The 22,957-nt window shown below is 49.9% G+C and overlaps 5 protein-coding genes across 5 annotated transcripts; all 5 read left to right on the top strand.

Moving 5' to 3' along the window:
- The first annotated feature begins 711 nt into the window (after positions 1–711).
- Positions 712–3,385, top strand: LOC118940136 (histone H1). Its single transcript, XM_090204275.1, has one exon. It carries the CDS (start codon positions 816–818, stop codon positions 1,437–1,439), a length of 624 nt encoding a protein of 207 aa, XP_090060401.1. The 5' UTR covers positions 712–815; the 3' UTR covers positions 1,440–3,385.
- Positions 2,517–3,385, top strand: LOC149975827 (histone H3-like). The gene has a single exon (XM_090204276.1). It carries the CDS (start codon positions 2,855–2,857, stop codon positions 3,353–3,355), a length of 501 nt encoding a protein of 166 aa, XP_090060402.1. The 5' UTR covers positions 2,517–2,854; the 3' UTR covers positions 3,356–3,385.
- A 7,595-nt stretch (positions 3,386–10,980) lies between these two features.
- Positions 10,981–12,784, top strand: LOC149975828 (histone H1). The gene has a single exon (XM_090204278.1). The coding sequence runs from the start codon at positions 11,077–11,079 to the stop codon at positions 11,698–11,700; it is 624 nt and encodes a 207-aa protein (XP_090060404.1). The 5' UTR covers positions 10,981–11,076; the 3' UTR covers positions 11,701–12,784.
- Positions 12,785–13,168: 384 nt separating this feature from the next.
- LOC149975829 (histone H3) lies at positions 13,169–13,648 on the top strand. Its single transcript, XM_090206587.1, has one exon. The coding sequence runs from the start codon at positions 13,208–13,210 to the stop codon at positions 13,616–13,618; it is 411 nt and encodes a 136-aa protein (XP_090062713.1). The 5' UTR covers positions 13,169–13,207; the 3' UTR covers positions 13,619–13,648.
- A 7,679-nt stretch (positions 13,649–21,327) lies between these two features.
- Positions 21,328–22,215, top strand: LOC149975830 (histone H1). Its single transcript, XM_090204279.1, has one exon. The coding sequence runs from the start codon at positions 21,432–21,434 to the stop codon at positions 22,053–22,055; it is 624 nt and encodes a 207-aa protein (XP_090060405.1). The 5' UTR covers positions 21,328–21,431; the 3' UTR covers positions 22,056–22,215.
- Positions 22,216–22,957: the final 742 nt, after the last annotated feature.

Consider the following 22,957-nt stretch of genomic DNA (forward strand, 5'->3'; position numbering starts at 1 on the left):
AGCCTATCTCTCTCTCTCTCTCTCTGACACGCTTTTGAAAGAGACACACAGACAGAGAGAGAGACTACCTAGCACAAGAAAACACACAGGCTCCAAATCCAACTAATAAACTCATACTAATAAAACATCACACACACACACACACACACAGTGCAAGTAAGCATGTCGTTGGACAGTGTATTATTTCGTTTGCCTCCTGGACACATGACGAATACAACGTGAAACTAGTCTCAGCCAGGCCTCACAAGTGCATGTGTTTTAAGGTCCCCAAAAGAGCTCTCCTTTAAAACACCAAGGAGCACATCAGGGGACGCCAAACCATTTGATTCCCTTGCCAGACATCTCGGCTCACTCCACAATCAATGGTGCTCGCAATCGGATGCACTTTTAGGCCATTTAGGAGACAAATAGCACAGGAAAAGCAGTGCGCACCGCTCCACCCGACAGTCGAACGGTGAGGTTTTGAGCGAGTCGCAGCAAAATGCACGGGGCTTCTGCAGCCCACATGACTTTATTCTGAACGGACACAAGTCTGCTCGCTGGGCCGTTCGCTTTTGGGCCAAAAACACGGCTCCGTCGGTGACTTTTGGCCCGATATTGGCGACCAGAAAACACAAGTGAAAGAGCATTTGGCCAGCCCGGAGAAGCCGAGCTGGGTGGCTTGAGTCTACATGGTTCTCATGTCGCGTTTAAGGCCAGCCCCCTGCACGGTGTGGAGCTTCAATAGCGCAGAGCAGCGTCTACAGCAAAGTACTCCTCCTCACAGACTACCGTAGTGTTGTAAGTGTGTGTGTTTACCGGACCGAACGACAGACATGGCAGAAGTCGCACCAGCACCCGCCGCCGCCGCGCCGGCCAAGGCACCCAAGAAGAAGGCAGCAGCCAAGCCCAAGAAAGCGGGACCCAGCGTAGGCGAGCTCATCGTCAAGGCGGTGTCCGCCTCCAAGGAGAGGAGCGGCGTGTCCCTGGCCGCGCTCAAGAAGTCTCTGGCGGCAGGCGGCTACGACGTGGAGAAGAACAACTCCCGTGTCAAGATCGCCGTCAAGAGCCTCGTCACCAAGGGCACCCTGGTCCAGACCAAGGGCACCGGTGCTTCCGGCTCCTTCAAGCTCAACAAGAAGGCCGTCGAGGCAAAGAAGCCCGCCAAGAAAGCCGCAGCCCCCAAAGCTAAGAAGGTGGCCGCCAAGAAGCCCGCCGCCGCCAAGAAGCCCAAGAAGGTAGCAGCCAAGAAGGCCGTGGCCGCAAAGAAGTCCCCCAAGAAGGCCAAGAAGCCCGCTACACCCAAAAAGGCCGCCAAGAGCCCAAAGAAGGTGAAGAAGCCCGCCGCAGCGGCCAAGAAAGCGGCCAAGAGCCCCAAGAAGGCTACCAAGGCAGCGAAGCCCAAAGCCGCCAAGCCCAAGGCGGCCAAGGCCAAGAAGGCAGCCCCCAAGAAGAAGTAAACCTATTACAAACAGTGTTCTTTCTACTCGACACATGTTGTTACCACAAAAGGCTCTTTTAAGAGCCACCCACCTCTTTCCATAAAAGCGCATGTCATTCCATTCCACCTACCTACCCGTGGTGCAAAAGAAATGAAATGAATGACTTTTACGCACCACATTTTCGAGTGGCTAAATGGCTTTACATTTGTCACTCAAGAGTGCAGCACCCTCACCAGTCAACATTGTTGTGATGTGTTAGAATTGGCATGTCACATTGATCCTGATAATAAGAAGCATACATACTATAGTGGGTTGGACAGCAGCCATTGGTATTATGAGCCACTCTCGAATTGATTGATACATGTTTCAGTGATTTGAGTAGTCACTTTGGCGCTCCCGCCAACGTGAAAAAGTCACAAAAGTCGGAGGGAAACAGAGTAGCCTAGCCCTCGTCACTCTGCTGCCTGCCTGCCTGCGGGTGGGTGGGGGCGGGCTTAGGGCTGACTGCCTGTCTGTCTGTCCCTCCCTCACTCCAATTGGATAAGGCCACACCGGTCCGGTGGCCAATCGATGGCTTTTGTGGCGAGGTATAAGTAAGGCTCTCGAGGTGGCCAGCGGCTCATTCAGACTTTCTGTGACATACTGAAGCTACCAATATGAGCGGAAGAGGCAAAACCGGAGGCAAGGCCAGGGCGAAGGCAAAGACACGTTCATCCCGTGCCGGGCTCCAGTTCCCCGTGGGCCGTGTGCACAGGCTGCTGCGTAAAGGCAACTACGCCGAGCGTGTGGGCGCTGGCGCACCAGTGTACCTGGCCGCAGTGCTCGAGTACCTGACTGCTGAGATCCTGGAGTTGGCCGGAAACGCTGCCCGTGACAACAAGAAGACTCGTATCATCCCCCGTCACCTGCAGCTGGCAGTCCGTAACGACGAGGAGCTGAACAAACTGCTTGGCGGCGTGACCATCGCTCAGGGTGGTGTTCTGCCCAACATCCAGGCAGTGCTGCTCCCCAAGAAGACTGAGAAGGCCGTCAAAGCCAAGTAAAATCGCTGGTGCGGCTGCAACTTGACTACTCAACCCCCAAAGGCTCTTTTAAGAGCCAACCACCTAGCTCAACAAAAGCGCAAAGTGTCCTTTCTATGCCTGGCCAACTATTTGGCGTGTTTGTTAGATACACACACACATATACACGGCACCGTATCAAGTGCCCACATGAGGCCTAAATGAAGGATAACAACTAGTAGGCTAGAATGAGAGCATTATTGCGCGTAAAGTGTAACGTTGCTCGCGGCCCTAACAAAAGACCCAAGCGCGCCTCGGCGAGGGTGGGGGTTGCATTTTGGGGCGGCACGGAGAGGCCGAGCCTCCCGTCCAATGGGCGGCGGAGGAGGCCTCCGCAACGGGCCAATCAGGGCGGTGCGGAGATGGTGACCAATGAGCAGACGCCGCTGCCGGCTTTATAAACTTCACATAGGCATTTTGAGGCTATACTCCGACTGTGAAAGAAGGAAGCTAGCTAGCGCCATGGCCAGAACCAAGCAAACCGCTCGCAAATCCACCGGTGGCAAAGCACCCAGGAAGCAGCTCGCCACCAAGGCTGCGCGCAAGAGCGCCCCGGCCACCGGCGGCGTGAAGAAGCCTCACCGTTACAGGCCCGGCACCGTGGCTCTTAGAGAGATCCGTCGTTACCAGAAGTCCACTGAGCTGCTGATCCGCAAACTGCCTTTCCAGCGCCTGGTGCGAGAAATTGCCCAGGACTTTAAGACCGACCTGCGCTTCCAGAGTTCCGCAGTGATGGCCCTGCAGGAGGCAAGCGAGGCTTACCTGGTCGGCCTGTTCGAGGACACCAACCTGTGCGCCATCCACGCCAAGAGGGTGACCATCATGCCCAAGGACATCCAGCTGGCCCGTCGTATTCGCGGAGAGCGCGCATAAACGATGACCTGATCTCCAAAATCCCCCAAAGGCTCTTTTAAGAGCCACCTCCATATTTCAGTCAAAAAGGCACAATTGTTCCATTTGTACACGCCCCTTTCCCACCGTGTATGTTCCCTGTTCTCGAGTCACTACAGACCGTGGTTCGATTCCAGGCTGTATCACCACCGGCCGTGATTGTAAATAAGAGTTGGTTCTTAACTGACTTGAGTCGTTTCAATAACGCTCTCTATATGTGATTAGATGTATGCCTAGAGTAGAAGAGGGGAAAAATACACTAGCAGTAATGAGTGATAGTAATGATATAGGGCAAAAAGTGTCAAAAATGGTCACTATGTAGCTAAGAACAACTGACTTTGAAAGTCCCATGTTGCAGTGCCGCTGATGAGAGGGGAAAAGTTTACCGTGGAGCACGGAGGCCATCTAGTGGTTAAACGCGGGTACTGTCAGCGTGTGAGCACGTCATAGTGGCTCCCTATTGGTATTTGATCTTCAGGCCAGCGTTTCCCAAACTCGGTCCTCGGGTCCCCAAGTGGGGCACGTTGTGTTTTTTCGATTCCAATTGCTCTTGGAATGAGTCTGTCTATTCCTTTGTGAAAATGGCCATTCAATGATTTCTGGGCCATGTGACATTCCTCGATGGCCCCAAAAATCCATGTTTTGATCCGATCATTACAACGTTAGCTGTGTGCACCCCATAATTCATGCGACTGACTAAGCTATTGAAAGTAAAATGATATATCTCTGTCCGGCGCAAGTGAAAGGTGGTCGAAAAAAATTGTTACCAACGTTGTGGTTGAAGGTACAGGAAATGTTGTAGGCCACCAAATTAGACGTGATATTATTAAGTCGCCCTTCTGTGCTTGTTTGTGTGCGTGCATAGGTAAGTTGTTTCGATATGGTGGAATAAATGGAGAAATGAAAGGAATGTATTTAGTGGGATGAATTCAGTGTGCGATTGAATATTCCAATGCCATACCCATTGATAGGCCTTTAGACTAGATCCGAGATCCCTTAAGAGAAAAGGTATCAGGACAGCAGGAATCAATAGATGTAATCGTCAAGGGCTTGCAAAACAGCTGTTACGAAGCTGCCGGGATGATTGCCCTATTAGTAGTTGACCAATTACAGAATAGCAATCACCAATGCAGGCAGGTACGTGGTGATTGCTGCATTGGCTTCGTAAATAGGCTTCATAGGAACTAAATGGCTCAGCACATGACACCTTCACAGTGCAGAATATTTGATACTATTGACTCCGGTTGAGTAGAGTCGTGTGTCTTTGGCGTGATTTGAAGTCGACTTCTGATGTGGGATTTAGTTCATTTTTCAAAGAAGATTTGCTGACGAATCGAAACCCCTTGACCAAATGATACGACAAAGTAAAGGCCCTAAATACAGGCTGCCAGTTAAATGCAGCAATGACACGGCTAAAGTGTGTCATTGCAGGACAAAAGAGCAGGAATTGTCTGCTGTTGCATCTTCACTCATGAGACAGGTAATAGGGGAGCTCCGTGGTGCTGAAAAGGACAGCGCCCCTGGCCATTTGCCAAGGCCTATTTCCCGTTGGAGGGATTTTTGACATGCTATAGGCACAGTTCAGTACACCCCTCACCCCTATCCTGTAATTGGTCCCAGAATCATCCACTTGATTCCCGACCACCAACCGATTGTCGGGGTGCATTGGTGTAAAATGTGGTCGTCGAGATCAGGTTCTATGGCATCTGTACCTTTTTTTGGAGCTACCTACACCAGTAGGGGAGCTTACAGATAAAGAGTGCACTAGGCTAGAGAGAAAAGTAGCATTCCGTTTTTCATTTTCTCTCTTTTGATACTTGAGAAACATAGATTCACATGACGTCCAAATCTGCAAGAGACAAAAGCAGCAGAAAATCAGCAGGTGAAGAAAAGGGTTAAGTGAATATGATTTAAGAGCAGTCAAATGAAGTAATAGTGACATAGATTGTAAGAAATGAAATGTACCATGTGAACATTGCATTGTGGCTTTAGAAGAGCATGTATTTGTAGATGAATGACAGATTAGGTTTGGTGACAAAGTAACTGTATAATTTGAGGTACTCTACATGAGCATGTGTTTGCCTATTTGATGATCTGTTGTAGTTAATGTTTGATTTTGAGCACATACTTGTTGTGACAATTGCATCAGGTTGAGGGAGAAATGGTCTGTGTGGCCATTGTGAGTGGCACTTCTGATCCAGCAGGTGGTGTTAAGATCCCTCCCTATGTGGCTTTGAATGATGAGCCAGTGTTGGCAAAATGACTTGTGGTCCAGCGGGTGGCGGTGAAATGCCTCCCTATCTATATGACTTGCCCTATTCCTTTGACATTGTTCACTTGATTGGAGATGATTCCGGTCTTCTTCATGAGCACTCCTGCATGTCTTCCTTCCTGTCTTGCCATGTGGGTTCCACGGAGGTGTGTGTTTTTGTTAGATATCACTGGGCACATTCCTAACGTGGAGGTGGTTTGCATAGCTCATGTCATGTGGATATATAAAGTATTGTATTGTAAGGTATGTTAGTCTACGGACGGTCTGACATTGCTCGTCCATATATTGATGTATTCCAATTGCATTTGGGTGTATTGTGTGGAATGTTGGAACATGGTTAGATATTACTTGTTAGACTTGACTGTGCTGTTGGAGCTAGTAACACAAGCATTTCCGACATCTGCTAAACAGGTGTATGTATATCTCTCTAGTCACCCCCAAAACCAATTCTTTCTTTGGCCGCCTCTCCTTCCAGTTCTCTGCTGCCAATGACTGGAACGAACTACAAAAATCTCTGAAACTGGAAACACTTATCTCCCTCACTAGCTTTAAGCACCAACTGTCAGAGCAGCTCACAGATTACTGCACCTGTACATAGCCCACCTATAATTTAGGCCAAACAACTACCTCTTTCCCTACTGTATTTAATGAATTTATTTATTTTGCTCCTTTGCACCCCATTATTTTTATTTCTACTTTGCACATTTCTTCCATTGCAAATGTACCATTCCGGTGTTTTACTTGCTATATTGTATTTACTTTGCCACCATGGCCTTTTTTTGCCTTTACCTCCCTTATCTCACCTCATTTGCTCACATCGTATATAGACTTGTTTATACTGTATTATTGACTGTATGTTTGTTTTACTCCATGTGTAAGTCTGTGTCGTTGTATGTGTCGAAGTGCTTTGCTTTATCTTGGCCAGGTCGCAATTGTAAATGAGAACTTGTTCTCAACTTGCCTACCTGGTTAAATAAAGGTGAAATAAAAAAAAGAATAAACAAATAAATGTGTCTATTTGATTAGGATTAGGACTTTTCCTCTATGTGTCGCACTTCCATTTCCACTTTATGTCCCCGTTAGGGAGCTGTCATTTATGCTGCAGGCTAATTACTACCAATGTCATTGTGGTCCAAGTTCAACTCCTAGCCTATAGGGTGTGGTAACAGGCCCTCTGTTATTTGTTGTTGTACTCTGCATGTGAAGTATCTGCACTGCAGCCTATAGAGGAACTAAGCCCTTGATAATAGGGGAACGTAAGCTGTTGAACACAAACTCCCAGTCCTATGATGTTGCTCTGTGAAGGAGGTTAGCTTTTCAGCATTCAATTCCTGGCAGCCTTCTTCTCCCTGGTTGATTTGTGAATGTGAGTGATTCGAGAATGTTTGGCTTGGGTATCCAAGGTGTTTGAGATTGTTGAGGACCAGTGTTCCGAGGGGCTGACTGTGACATCATAAAGCGGAATGTAGTTAGCGTGCTGTTTGAGGGATTCCAATTCAGTCCGTTGCGGCCTTCCAGGCAGTGCAGTTGTGCTTCAAGTGTGCTCTCTGTGTGATGACTTGTTGTGCCTACACGGAGTACAGCTACGAACGGACGTGGCATTTGGGGTAAGCCTAAGCCTTTTCGTAACCTTAACCTATTTCTTCTAACTTGCTATGACAAAGTGCTTTGATGACACTAGTTGCATCCCAGCTAGTTGAACGCTTGTCAGTCGTTCTCCTAAAAGGCAACCTCTGTTGCTCGATGTACTAAACCGAGGGCCGGCAGCCACTAAGTACATGTAAGAGACAATTGTGGCAACAATAAGTTGTAAGATGATACCTAGTCACATCTGAGATGTGAATCAACTGCACCGATTGGTCAATCGCCAGTATGTGCCCTTGGGCCTCATTTGTCCCCTTTGAAATGACCTGTTGAGATCATTCAATGCAACATCTGAGGCTCTCTGGCCTATAAAGGATCCACCTCATACCACTATTTCCGTAATATAAGGCTATGTTATTGTTTTTTGAAAAAAGTACCATACAATATTTGCACATCCCTATCACCTCTGTACGCATAGGAAAATGATCCCTTTATTGTGTGTGTGTTGGGTGGGTGTCTGAGGAATGTTTTACTGCATTTCAGCTTGCAGAGGTATCACCACCCGTCCCATGGCCACCTGGATCATGTCTAGGGAAGAAAAAGAAGAATGACGTTATTACATGGCCTTCAAGAGCTACATGACTGCTGAGGTGACATTACGGACCCCTTAGGATTTGTGGCATTCCTTGTGTATTTGTTTCCCGTTTGTGCCACTTCGTTTCTCCTTTGTACTTGTGACACTATTTGAGGTTTTTAACGCCTATCTCTATTAGGTGTGACTGGCAACTGCAGTGGGTTGAATCCTACTAGTTCAGTGTTTCCCAACTCCAGGCAGGGGTAGAGTAGGCATTTTTGTTGAAGCCCTGGAGAGGCACAGCTGATTGAAAGAGTTGAATCAGGCGCAACAACAACAACAACAACAAGAACAACACCAATCAATGTGAAGAGTGGGACATCACAGTTGGGCCTTGTGTTCAACATAGCTCAGTATTTGAGTGTGTTTCCCGCGCATGCAAGTAGCTTTGATTTCTTCTTCCTCCATAGTTCCCTAGAACGAACGCCCTCCCCTTTGCAGCAGAGGCCAGGCAAAAGCGCGCGCTTTCTGTGCCACTGGCTTCAATCAGGTCCACCAAACGCAGATAATAAGAGCACCGAGCACCGAAAATTACGTCATTAATTCACTTGAACTCAGCTAGTGAACACACGATGTCTGGAAGAGGTAAAGGCGGCAAGGGACTCGGAAAAGGAGGCGCCAAGCGTCACCGTAAGGTTCTCCGCGATAACATCCAGGGAATCACCAAGCCCGCCATTCGCCGTCTGGCTCGCCGTGGCGGCGTGAAGCGTATCTCCGGGCTGATCTACGAGGAGACCCGCGGTGTCCTGAAGGTGTTCCTTGAGAACGTGATCCGTGACGCCGTCACCTACACCGAGCACGCCAAGAGGAAGACCGTTACGGCCATGGACGTGGTCTACGCTCTGAAACGCCAGGGACGCACCCTGTACGGTTTCGGCGGTTAAACGCACTCTTCTCGGAACGTCAACATCCCGACTTGAACCCAAAGGCTCTTTTAAGAGCCACCCACATCCGCTTCAAAAGGGTCAAATCCATTATCGTAGGAAACCATGAGCCACTCTTGAGTGGACAGGGAGGGAGTATTCGTGACAGGAGGCTATGTTCAGTGCAGGCTTTGCGTACAGTCGTATTAAACCATGAGCCACTCTTGAGTGGACAGGGAGGGAGTATTCGTGACAGGAGGCTATGTTCAGTGCAGGCTTTGCGTACAGTCGTATTACTGAGGCACCACGGCTGGGAAATCCCCACCAAGTACCAAAAAGGGGGGCCTTATTTCTAGCCATTGTAGGACTTTTTTGGAAACACACCATTCCCCACCAGTGACAGAGCATAGGCTATGGTCTTTGTTAGGGAAGCAAGCCTCTGAGTGGAAGGCTCTTATGCGCGCTCAGCTCCACTGGGCAAATGGCAGGGGCGCCTATGAGAAAGCAGGGGTGTGTCCACGGCCGGCGAATTAGCTTAGCTTCGTCTTCATAAGAGGGAAAGGGCTCTCCACCCCCTCATTCGTTTGTGAGAAGCAGCGAGACATCAGCATCATGCCCGAGCCAGCAAAGTCCGCGCCCAAGAAGGGCTCCAAGAAAGCCGTCACCAAGACCGCAGGGAAAGGCGGCAAGAAACGCCGAAAGTCGAGGAAGGAGAGCTACGCCATTTACGTGTACAAAGTCCTGAAGCAGGTCCACCCCGATACCGGCATCTCCTCCAAGGCCATGGGAATCATGAACTCGTTCGTGAACGACATCTTCGAGCGTATCGCCGGAGAGTCGTCTCGCCTGGCCCACTACAACAAGCGTTCCACCATCACCTCCAGGGAGATCCAGACCGCAGTGCGCCTGCTGCTCCCCGGAGAGCTGGCCAAGCACGCAGTGTCCGAGGGCACCAAGGCCGTGACCAAGTACACCAGCTCCAAGTAAACAGCCCATTTGGAGTGCTGTAGTAACCCAAAGGCTCTTTTAAGAGCCACCCAACCTGTCAGTGAAAAAAGCAAATCCATATGTGTGTGTGTGTGGAGGACATGTCAAAAAGGGGGGAGAGGGAATAAATGATGCTGACATGAACAGGGTAGGAATGTGTGCATGGTAGTATAACACAGTGAGTGGGATTCCACTCGTGCTCCGATGACTGGAGCCTGTGTAACAGTATAACTTTAGGCCGAACCAGGGACCCTCTGCACACATCATCAACAACAGTCTCAGAGCAAGTGACGTCACCGATTGAAACTAGCCGTTTCACATCCCTTACACACACCTGTACAAGAGGGAGGAGGAGAGAGAAGAAGAGGCTCCAAATCTCTCTCTCTCTAGGCCTATATCAGGGCGGACAAGCACATGGGGCGCCAGCCTCCATAGCGCCGGCCGCACAGCCAGACACCAAGACCCACAGACACAAAGACCGGCACGAGTGAGTCACGCTGCGGAGTCAAGCGAGGAAGGACTGCGAGAAGGCCACAAGCCTATCTCTCTCTCTCTCTCTCTCTCTCTCTCTCTGACACGCTTTTGAAAGAGACACACAGACAGAGAGAGAGACTACCTAGCACAAGAAAACACACAGGCTCCAAATCCAACTAATAAACTCATACTAATAAAACATCACACACACACACACACACACAGTGCAAGTAAGCATGTCGTTGGACAGTGTATTATTTCGTTTGCCTCCTGGACACATGACGAATACAACGTGAAACTAGTCTCAGCCAGGCCTCACAAGTGCATGTGTTTTAAGGTCCCCAAAAGAGCTCTCCTTTAAAACACCAAGGAGCACATCAGGGGACGCCAAACCATTTGATTCCCTTGCCAGACATCTCGGCTCACTCCACAATCAATGGTGCTCGCAATCGGATGCACTTTTAGGCCATTTAGGAGACAAATAGCACAGGAAAAGCAGTGCGCACCGCTCCACCCGACAGTCGAACGGTGAGGTTTTGAGCGAGTCGCAGCAAAATGCACGGGGCTTCTGCAGCCCACATGACTTTATTCTGAACGGACACAAGTCTGCTCGCTGGGCCGTTCGCTTTTGGGCCAAAAACACGGCTCCGTCGGTGACTTTTGGCCCGATATTGGCGACCAGAAAACACAAGTGAAAGAGCATTTGGCCAGCCCGGAGAAGCCGAGCTGGGTGGCTTGAGTCTACATGGTTCTCATGTCGCGTTTAAGGCCAGCCCCCTGCACGGTGTGGAGCTTCAATAGCGCAGAGCAGCGTCTACAGCAAAGTACTCCTCCTCACAGACTACCGTAGTGTTGTAAGTGTGTGTGTTTACCGGACCGAACGACAGACATGGCAGAAGTCGCACCAGCACCCGCCGCCGCCGCGCCGGCCAAGGCACCCAAGAAGAAGGCAGCAGCCAAGCCCAAGAAAGCGGGACCCAGCGTAGGCGAGCTCATCGTCAAGGCGGTGTCCGCCTCCAAGGAGAGGAGCGGCGTGTCCCTGGCCGCGCTCAAGAAGTCTCTGGCGGCAGGCGGCTACGACGTGGAGAAGAACAACTCCCGTGTCAAGATCGCCGTCAAGAGCCTCGTCACCAAGGGCACCCTGGTCCAGACCAAGGGCACCGGTGCTTCCGGCTCCTTCAAGCTCAACAAGAAGGCCGTCGAGGCAAAGAAGCCCGCCAAGAAAGCCGCAGCCCCCAAAGCTAAGAAGGTGGCCGCCAAGAAGCCCGCCGCCGCCAAGAAGCCCAAGAAGGTAGCAGCCAAGAAGGCCGTGGCCGCAAAGAAGTCCCCCAAGAAGGCCAAGAAGCCCGCTACACCCAAAAAGGCAGCCAAGAGCCCAAAGAAGGTGAAGAAGCCCGCCGCAGCGGCCAAGAAAGCGGCCAAGAGCCCCAAGAAGGCTACCAAGGCAGCGAAGCCCAAAGCCGCCAAGCCCAAGGCGGCCAAGGCCAAGAAGGCAGCCCCCAAGAAGAAGTAAACCTATTACAAACAGTGTTCTTTCTACTCGACACATGTTGTTACCACAAAAGGCTCTTTTAAGAGCCACCCACCTCTTTCCATAAAAGCGCATGTCATTCCATTCCACCTACCTACCCGTGGTGCAAAAGAAATGAAATGAATGACTTTTACGCACCACATTTTCGAGTGGCTAAATGGCTTTACATTTGTCACTCAAGAGTGCAGCACCCTCACCAGTCAACATTGTTGTGATGTGTTAGAATTGGCATGTCACATTGATCCTGATAATAAGAAGCATACATACTATAGTGGGTTGGACAGCAGCCATTGGTATTATGAGCCACTCTCGAATTGATTGATACATGTTTCAGTGATTTGAGTAGTCACTTTGGCGCTCCCGCCAACGTGAAAAAGTCACAAAAGTCGGAGGGAAACAGAGTAGCCTAGCCCTCGTCACTCTGCTGCCTGCCTGCCTGCGGGTGGGTGGGGGCGGGCTTAGGGCTGACTGCCTGTCTGTCTGTCCCTCCCTCACTCCAATTGGATAAGGCCACACCGGTCCGGTGGCCAATCGATGGCTTTTGTGGCGAGGTATAAGTAAGGCTCTCGAGGTGGCCAGCGGCTCATTCAGACTTTCTGTGACATACTGAAGCTACCAATATGAGCGGAAGAGGCAAAACCGGAGGCAAGGCCAGGGCGAAGGCAAAGACACGTTCATCCCGTGCCGGGCTCCAGTTCCCCGTGGGCCGTGTGCACAGGCTGCTGCGTAAAGGCAACTACGCCGAGCGTGTGGGCGCTGGCGCACCAGTGTACCTGGCCGCAGTGCTCGAGTACCTGACTGCTGAGATCCTGGAGTTGGCCGGAAACGCTGCCCGTGACAACAAGAAGACTCGTATCATCCCCCGTCACCTGCAGCTGGCAGTCCGTAACGACGAGGAGCTGAACAAACTGCTTGGCGGCGTGACCATCGCTCAGGGTGGTGTTCTGCCCAACATCCAGGCAGTGCTGCTCCCCAAGAAGACTGAGAAGGCCGTCAAAGCCAAGTAAAATCGCTGGTGCGGCTGCAACTTGACTACTCAACCCCCAAAGGCTCTTTTAAGAGCCAACCACCTAGCTCAACAAAAGCGCAAAGTGTCCTTTCTATGCCTGGCCAACTATTTGGCGTGTTTGTTAGATACACACACACACATATACACGGCACCGTATCAAGTGCCCACATGAGGCCTAAATGAAGGATAACAACTAGTAGGCTAGAATGAGAGCATTATTGCGCGTAAAGTGTAACGTTGCTCGCGGCCCTAACAAAAGACCCAAGCGCGCCTCGGCGAGGGTGGGGGTTGCATTTTGGGGCGGCACGGAGAGGCCGAGCCTCCCGTCCAATGGGCGGCGGAGGAGGCCTCCGCAACGGGCCAATCAGGGCGGTGCGGAGATGGTGACCAATGAGCAGACGCCGCTGCCGGCTTTATAAACTTCACATAGGCATTTTGAGGCTATACTCCGACTGTGAAAGAAGGAAGCTAGCTAGCGCCATGGCCAGAACCAAGCAAACCGCTCGCAAATCCACCGGTGGCAAAGCACCCAGGAAGCAGCTCGCCACCAAGGCTGCGCGCAAGAGCGCCCCGGCCACCGGCGGCGTGAAGAAGCCTCACCGTTACAGGCCCGGCACCGTGGCTCTTAGAGAGATCCGTCGTTACCAGAAGTCCACTGAGCTGCTGATCCGCAAACTGCCTTTCCAGCGCCTGGTGCGAGAAATTGCCCAGGACTTTAAGACCGACCTGCGCTTCCAGAGTTCCGCAGTGATGGCCCTGCAGGAGGCAAGCGAGGCTTACCTGGTCGGCCTGTTCGAGGACACCAACCTGTGCGCCATCCACGCCAAGAGGGTGACCATCATGCCCAAGGACATCCAGCTGGCCCGTCGTATTCGCGGAGAGCGCGCATAAACGATGACCTGATCTCCAAAATCCCCCAAAGGCTCTTTTAAGAGCCACCTCCATATTTCAGTCAAAAAGGCACAATTGTTCCATTTGTACACGCCCCTTTCCCACCGTGTATGTTCCCTGTTCTCGAGTCACTACAGACCGTGGTTCGATTCCAGGCTGTATCACCACCGGCCGTGATTGTAAATAAGAGTTGGTTCTTAACTGACTTGAGTCGTTTCAATAACGCTCTCTATATGTGATTAGATGTATGCCTAGAGTAGAAGAGGGGAAAAATACACTAGCAGTAATGAGTGATAGTAATGATATAGGGCAAAAAGTGTCAAAAATGGTCACTATGTAGCTAAGAACAACTGACTTTGAAAGTCCCATGTTGCAGTGCCGCTGATGAGAGGGGAAAAGTTTACCGTGGAGCACGGAGCCCATCTAGTGGTTAAACGCGGGTACTGTCAGCGTGTGAGCACGTCATAGTGGCTCCCTATTGGTATTTGATCTTCAGGCCAGCGTTTCCCAAACTCGGTCCTCGGGTCCCCAAGTGGGGCACGTTGTGTTTTTTCGATTCCAATTGCTCTTGGAATGTAACATGCTAGAGTCTGTCTATTCCTTTGTGAAAATGGCCATTCAATGATTTCTGGGCCATGTGACATTCCTCGATGGCCCCAAAAATCCATGTTTTGATCCGATCATTACAACGTTAGCTGTGTGCACCCCATAATTCATGCGACTGACTAAGCTATTGAAAGTAAAATGATATATCTCTGTCCGGCGCAAGTGAAAGGTGGTCGAAAAAAATTGTTACCAACGTTGTGGTTGAAGGTACAGGAAATGTTGTAGGCCACCAAATTAGACGTGATATTATTAAGTCGCCCTTCTGTGCTTGTTTGTGTGCGTGCATAGGTAAGTTGTTTCGATATAGTGGAATAAATGGAGAAATGAAAGGAATGTATTTAGTGGGATGAATTCAGTGTGCGATTGAATATTCCAATGCCATACCCATTGATAGGCCTTTAGACTAGATCCGAGATCCCTTAAGAGAAAAGGTATCAGGACAGCAGGAATCAATAGATGTAATCGTCAAGGGCTTGCAAAACAGCTGTTACGAAGCTGCCGGGATGATTGCCCTATTAGTAGTTGACCAATTACAGAATAGCAATCACCAATGCAGGCAGGTACGTGGTGATTGCTGCATTGGCTTCGTAAATAGGCTTCATAGGAACTAAATGGCTCAGCAGATGACACCTTCACAGTGCAGAATATTTGATACTATTGACTCCGGTTGAGTAGAGTCGTGTGTCTTTGGCGTGATTTGAAGTCGACTTCTGATGTGGGATTTAGTTCATTTTTCAAAGAAGATTTGCTGACGAATCGAAACCCCTTGACCAAATGATACGACAAAGTAAAGGCCCTAAATACAGGCTGCCAGTTAAATGCAGCAATGACACGGCTAAAGTGTGTCATTGCAGGACAAAAGAGCAGGAATTGTCTGCTGTTGCATCTTCACTCATGAGACAGGTAATAGGGGAGCTCCGTGGTGCTGAAAAGGACAGCGCCCCTGGCCATTTGCCAAGGCCTATTTCCCGTTGGAGGGATTTTTGACATGCTATAGGCACAGTTCAGTACACCCCTCACCCCTATCCTGTAATTGGTCCCAGAATCATCCACTTGATTCCCGACCACCAACCGATTGTCGGGGTGCATTGGTGTAAAATGTGGTCGTCGAGATCAGGTTCTATGGCATCTGTACCTTTTTTTGGAGCTACCTACACCAGTAGGGGAGCTTACAGATAAAGAGTGCACTAGGCTAGAGAGAAAAGTAGCATTCCGTTTTTCATTTTCTCTCTTTTGATACTTGAGAAACATAGATTCACATGACGTCCAAATCTGCAAGAGACAAAAGCAGCAGAAAATCAGCAGGTGAAGAAAAGGGTTAAGTGAATATGATTTAAGAGCAGTCAAATGAAGTAATAGTGACATAGATTGTAAGAAATGAAATGTACCATGTGAACATTGCATTGTGGCTTTAGAAGAGCATGTATTTGTAGATGAATGACAGATTAGGTTTGGTGACAAAGTAACTGTATAATTTGAGGTACTCTACATGAGCATGTGTTTGCCTATTTGATGATCTGTTGTAGTTAATGTTTGATTTTGAGCACATACTTGTTGTGACAATTGCATCAGGTTGAGGGAGAAATGGTCTGTGTGGCCATTGTGAGTGGCACTTCTGATCCAGCAGGTGGTGTTAAGATCCCTCCCTATGTGGCTTTGAATGATGAGCCAGTGTTGGCAAAATGACTTGTGGTCCAGCGGGTGGCGGTGAAATGCCTCCCTATCTATATGACTTGCCCTATTCCTTTGACATTGTTCACTTGATTGGAGATGATTCCGGTCTTCTTCATGAGCACTCCTGCATGTCTTCCTTCCTGTCTTGCCATGTGGGTTCCACGGAGTTGTGTGTTTTTGTTAGATATCACTGGGCACATTCCTAACGTGGAGGTGGTTTGCATAGCTCATGTCATGTGGATATATAAAGTATTGTATTGTAAGGTATGTTAGTCTACGGACGGTCTGACATTGCTCGTCCATATATTGATGTATTCCAATTGCATTTGGGTGTATTGTGTGGAATGTTGGAACATGGTTAGATATTACTTGTTAGACTTGACTGTGCTGTTGGAGCTAGTAACACAAGCATTTCCGACATCTGCTAAACAGGTGTATGTATATCTCTCTAGTCACCCCCAAAACCAATTCTTTCTTTGGCCGCCTCTCCTTCCAGTTCTCTGCTGCCAATGACTGGAACGAACTACAAAAATCTCTGAAACTGGAAACACTTATCTCCCTCACTAGCTTTAAGCACCAACTGTCAGAGCAGCTCACAGATTACTGCACCTGTACATAGCCCACCTATAATTTAGGCCAAACAACTACCTCTTTCCCTACTGTATTTAATGAATTTATTTATTTTGCTCCTTTGCACCCCATTATTTTTATTTCTACTTTGCACATTTCTTCCATTGCAAATGTACCATTCCGGTGTTTTACTTGCTATATTGTATTTACTTTGCCACCATGGCCTTTTTTTGCCTTTACCTCCCTTATCTCACCTCATTTGCTCACATCGTATATAGACTTGTTTATACTGTATTATTGACTGTATGTTTGTTTTACTCCATGTGTAAGTCTGTGTCGTTGTATGTGTCGAAGTGCTTTGCTTTATCTTGGCCAGGTCGCAATTGTAAATGAGAACTTGTTCTCAACTTGCCTACCTGGTTAAATAAAGGTGAAATAAAAAAAAGAATAAACAAATAAATGTGTCTATTTGATTAGGATTAGGACTTTTCCTCTATGTGTCGCACTTCCATTTCCACTTTATGTCCCCGTTAGGGAGCTGTCATTTATGCTGCAGGCTAATTACTACCAATGTCATTGTGGTCCAAGTTCAACTCCTAGCCTATAGGGTGTGGTAACAGGCCCTCTGTTATTTGTTGTTGTACTCTGCATGTGAAGTATCTGCACTGCAGCCTATAGAGGAACTAAGCCCTTGATAATAGGGGAACGTAAGCTGTTGAACACAAACTCCCAGTCCTATGATGTTGCTCTGTGAAGGAGGTTAGCTTTTCAGCATTCAATTCCTGGCAGCCTTCTTCTCCCTGGTTGATTTGTGAATGTGAGTGATTCGAGAATGTTTGGCTTGGGTATCCAAGGTGTTTGAGATTGTTGAGGACCAGTGTTCCGAGGGGCTGACTGTGACATCATAAAGCGGAATGTAGTTAGCGTGCTGTTTGAGGGATTCCAATTCAGTCCGTTGCGGCCTTCCAGGCAGTGCAGTTGTGCTTCAAGTGTGCTCTCTGTGTGATGACTTGTTGTGCCTACACGGAGTACAGCTACGAACGGACGTGGCATTTGGGGTAAGCCTAAGCCTTTTCGTAACCTTAACCTATTTCTTCTAACTTGCTATGACAAAGTGCTTTGATGACACTAGTTGCATCCCAGCTAGTTGAACGCTTGTCAGTCGTTCTCCTAAAAGGCAACCTCTGTTGCTCGATGTACTAAACCGAGGGCCGGCAGCCACTAAGTACATGTAAGAGACAATTGTGGCAACAATAAGTTGTAAGATGATACCTAGTCACATCTGAGATGTGAATCAACTGCACCGATTGGTCAATCGCCAGTATGTGCCCTTGGGCCTCATTTGTCCCCTTTGAAATGACCTGTTGAGATCATTCAATGCAACATCTGAGGCTCTCTGGCCTATAAAGGATCCACCTCATACCACTATTTCCGTAATATAAGGCTATGTTATTGTTTTTTGAAAAAAGTACCATACAATATTTGCACATCCCTATCACCTCTGTACGCATAGGAAAATGATCCCTTTATTGTGTGTGTGTTGGGTGGGTGTCTGAGGAATGTTTTACTGCATTTCAGCTTGCAGAGGTATCACCACCCGTCCCATGGCCACCTGGATCATGTCTAGGGAAGAAAAAGAAGAATGACGTTATTACATGGCCTTCAAGAGCTACATGACTGCTGAGGTGACATTACGGACCCCTTAGGATTTGTGGCATTCCTTGTGTATTTGTTTCCCGTTTGTGCCACTTCGTTTCTCCTTTGTACTTGTGACACTATTTGAGGTTTTTAACGCCTATCTCTATTAGGTGTGACTGGCAACTGCAGTGGGTTGAATCCTACTAGTTCAGTGTTTCCCAACTCCAGGCAGGGGTAGAGTAGGCATTTTTGTTGAAGCCCTGGAGAGGCACAGCTGATTGAAAGAGTTGAATCAGGCGCAACAACAACAACAACAACAAGAACAACACCAATCAATGTGAAGAGTGGGACATCACAGTTGGGCCTTGTGTTCAACATAGCTCAGTATTTGAGTGTGTTTCCCGCGCATGCAAGTAGCTTTGATTTCTTCTTCCTCCATAGTTCCCTAGAACGAACGCCCTCCCCTTTGCAGCAGAGGCCAGGCAAAAGCGCGCGCTTTCTGTGCCACTGGCTTCAATCAGGTCCACCAAACGCAGATAATAAGAGCACCGAGCACCGAAAATTACGTCATTAATTCACTTGAACTCAGCTAGTGAACACACGATGTCTGGAAGAGGTAAAGGCGGCAAGGGACTCGGAAAAGGAGGCGCCAAGCGTCACCGTAAGGTTCTCCGCGATAACATCCAGGGAATCACCAAGCCCGCCATTCGCCGTCTGGCTCGCCGTGGCGGCGTGAAGCGTATCTCCGGGCTGATCTACGAGGAGACCCGCGGTGTCCTGAAGGTGTTCCTTGAGAACGTGATCCGTGACGCCGTCACCTACACCGAGCACGCCAAGAGGAAGACCGTTACGGCCATGGACGTGGTCTACGCTCTGAAACGCCAGGGACGCACCCTGTACGGTTTCGGCGGTTAAACGCACTCTTCTCGGAACGTCAACATCCCGACTTGAACCCAAAGGCTCTTTTAAGAGCCACCCACATCCGCTTCAAAAGGGTCAAATCCATTATCGTAGGAAACCATGAGCCACTCTTGAGTGGACAGGGAGGGAGTATTCGTGACAGGAGGCTATGTTCAGTGCAGGCTTTGCGTACAGTCGTATTAAACCATGAGCCACTCTTGAGTGGACAGGGAGGGAGTATTCGTGACAGGAGGCTATGTTCAGTGCAGGCTTTGCGTACAGTCGTATTAAACCATGAGCCACTCTTGAGTGGACAGGGAGGGAGTATTCGTGACAGGAGGCTATGTTCAGTGCAGGCTTTGCGTACAGTCGTATTACTGAGGCACCACGGCTGGGAAATCCCCACCAAGTACCAAAAAGGGGGGCCTTATTTCTAGCCATTGTAGGACTTTTTTGGAAACACACCATTCCCCACCAGTGACAGAGCATAGGCTATGGTCTTTGTTAGGGAAGCAAGCCTCTGAGTGGAAGGCTCTTATGCGCGCTCAGCTCCACTGGGCAAATGGCAGGGGCGCCTATGAGAAAGCAGGGGTGTGTCCACGGCCGGCGAATTAGCTTAGCTTCGTCTTCATAAGAGGGAAAGGGCTCTCCACCCCCTCATTCGTTTGTGAGAAGCAGCGAGACATCAGCATCATGCCCGAGCCAGCAAAGTCCGCGCCCAAGAAGGGCTCCAAGAAAGCCGTCACCAAGACCGCAGGGAAAGGCGGCAAGAAACGCCGAAAGTCGAGGAAGGAGAGCTACGCCATTTACGTGTACAAAGTCCTGAAGCAGGTCCACCCCGATACCGGCATCTCCTCCAAGGCCATGGGAATCATGAACTCGTTCGTGAACGACATCTTCGAGCGTATCGCCGGAGAGTCGTCTCGCCTGGCCCACTACAACAAGCGTTCCACCATCACCTCCAGGGAGATCCAGACCGCAGTGCGCCTGCTGCTCCCCGGAGAGCTGGCCAAGCACGCAGTGTCCGAGGGCACCAAGGCCGTGACCAAGTACACCAGCTCCAAGTAAACAGCCCATTTGGAGTGCTGTAGTAACCCAAAGGCTCTTTTAAGAGCCACCCAACCTGTCAGTGAAAAAAGCAAATCCATATATGTGTGTGTGTGTGTGTGGAGGACATGTCAAAAAGGGGGGAGAGGGAATAAATGATGCTGACATGAACAGGGTAGGAATGTGTGCATGGTAGTATAACACAGTGAGTGGGATTCCACTCGTGCTCCGATGACTGGAGCCTGTGTAACAGTATAACTTTAGGCCGAACCAGGGACCCTCTGCACACATCATCAACAACAGTCTCAGAGCAAGTGACGTCACCGATTGAAACTAGCCGTTTCACATCCCTTACACACACCTGTACAAGAGGGAGGAGGAGAGAGAAGAAGAGGCTCCAAATCTCTCTCTCTCTAGGCCTATATCAGGGCGGACAAGCACATGGGGCGCCAGCCTCCATAGCGCCGGCCGCACAGCCAGACACCAAGACCCACAGACACAAAGACCGGCACGAGTGAGTCACGCTGCGGAGTCAAGCGAGGAAGGACTGCGAGAAGGCCACAAGCCTATCTCTCTCTCTCTCTCTCTGACACGCTTTTGAAAGAGACACACAGACAGAGAGAGAGACTACCTAGCACAAGAAAACACACAGGCTCCAAATCCAACTAATAAACTCATACTAATAAAACATCACACACACACACACACACACAGTGCAAGTAAGCATGTCGTTGGACAGTGTATTATTTCGTTTGCCTCCTGGACACATGACGAATACAACGTGAAACTAGTCTCAGCCAGGCCTCACAAGTGCATGTGTTTTAAGGTCCCCAAAAGAGCTCTCCTTTAAAACACCAAGGAGCACATCAGGGGACGCCAAACCATTTGATTCCCTTGCCAGACATCTCGGCTCACTCCACAATCAATGGTGCTCGCAATCGGATGCACTTTTAGGCCATTTAGGAGACAAATAGCACAGGAAAAGCAGTGCGCACCGCTCCACCCGACAGTCGAACGGTGAGGTTTTGAGCGAGTCGCAGCAAAATGCACGGGGCTTCTGCAGCCCACATGACTTTATTCTGAACGGACACAAGTCTGCTCGCTGGGCCGTTCGCTTTTGGGCCAAAAACACGGCTCCGTCGGTGACTTTTGGCCCGATATTGGCGACCAGAAAACACAAGTGAAAGAGCATTTGGCCAGCCCGGAGAAGCCGAGCTGGGTGGCTTGAGTCTACATGGTTCTCATGTCGCGTTTAAGGCCAGCCCCCTGCACGGTGTGGAGCTTCAATAGCGCAGAGCAGCGTCTACAGCAAAGTACTCCTCCTCACAGACTACCGTAGTGTTGTAAGTGTGTGTGTTTACCGGACCGAACGACAGACATGGCAGAAGTCGCACCAGCACCCGCCGCCGCCGCGCCGGCCAAGGCACCCAAGAAGAAGGCAGCAGCCAAGCCCAAGAAAGCGGGACCCAGCGTAGGCGAGCTCATCGTCAAGGCGGTGTCCGCCTCCAAGGAGAGGAGCGGCGTGTCCCTGGCCGCGCTCAAGAAGTCTCTGGCGGCAGGCGGCTACGACGTGGAGAAGAACAACTCCCGTGTCAAGATCGCCGTCAAGAGCCTCGTCACCAAGGGCACCCTGGTCCAGACCAAGGGCACCGGTGCTTCCGGCTCCTTCAAGCTCAACAAGAAGGCCGTCGAGGCAAAGAAGCCCGCCAAGAAAGCCGCAGCCCCCAAAGCTAAGAAGGTGGCCGCCAAGAAGCCCGCCGCCGCCAAGAAGCCCAAGAAGGTAGCAGCCAAGAAGGCCGTGGCCGCAAAGAAGTCCCCCAAGAAGGCCAAGAAGCCCGCTACACCCAAAAAGGCCGCCAAGAGCCCAAAGAAGGTGAAGAAGCCCGCCGCAGCGGCCAAGAAAGCGGCCAAGAGCCCCAAGAAGGCTACCAAGGCAGCGAAGCCCAAAGCCGCCAAGCCCAAGGCGGCCAAGGCCAAGAAGGCAGCCCCCAAGAAGAAGTAAACCTATTACAAACAGTGTTCTTTCTACTCGACACATGTTGTTACCACAAAAGGCTCTTTTAAGAGCCACCCACCTCTTTCCATAAAAGCGCATGTCATTCCATTCCACCTACCTACCCGTGGTGCAAAAGAAATGAAATGAATGACTTTTACGCACCACATTTTCGAGTGGCTAAATGGCTTTACATTTGTCACTCAAGAGTGCAGCACCCTCACCAGTCAACATTGTTGTGATGTGTTAGAATTGGCATGTCACATTGATCCTGATAATAAGAAGCATACATACTATAGTGGGTTGAACAGCAGCCATTGGTATTATGAGCCACTCTCGAATTGATTGATACATGTTTCAGTGATTTGAGTAGTCACTTTGGCGCTCCCGCCAACGTGAAAAAGTCACAAAAGTCGGAGGGAAACAGAGTAGCCTAGCCCTCGTCACTCTGCTGCCTGCCTGCCTGCGGGTGGGTGGGGGCGGGCTTAGGGCTGACTGCCTGTCTGTCTGTCCCTCCCTCACTCCAATTGGATAAGGCCACACCGGTCCGGTGGCCAATCGATGGCTTTTGTGGCGAGGTATAAGTAAGGCTCTCGAGGTGGCCAGCGGCTCATTCAGACTTTCTGTGACATACTGAAGCTACCAATATGAGCGGAAGAGGCAAAACCGGAGGCAAGGCCAGGGCGAAGGCAAAGACACGTTCATCCCGTGCCGGGCTCCAGTTCCCCGTGGGCCGTGTGCACAGGCTGCTGCGTAAAGGCAACTACGCCGAGCGTGTGGGCGCTGGCGCACCAGTGTACCTGGCCGCAGTGCTCGAGTACCTGACTGCTGAGATCCTGGAGTTGGCCGGAAACGCTGCCCGTGACAACAAGAAGACTCGTATCATCCCCCGTCACCTGCAGCTGGCAGTC

The sequence above is a fragment of the Oncorhynchus mykiss genome, chromosome 17 (genome assembly GCF_057628025.1).
Source record: "Oncorhynchus mykiss isolate SJ-2025 chromosome 17, ASM5762802v1, whole genome shotgun sequence".
NCBI lineage: Eukaryota > Metazoa > Chordata > Actinopteri > Salmoniformes > Salmonidae > Oncorhynchus > Oncorhynchus mykiss.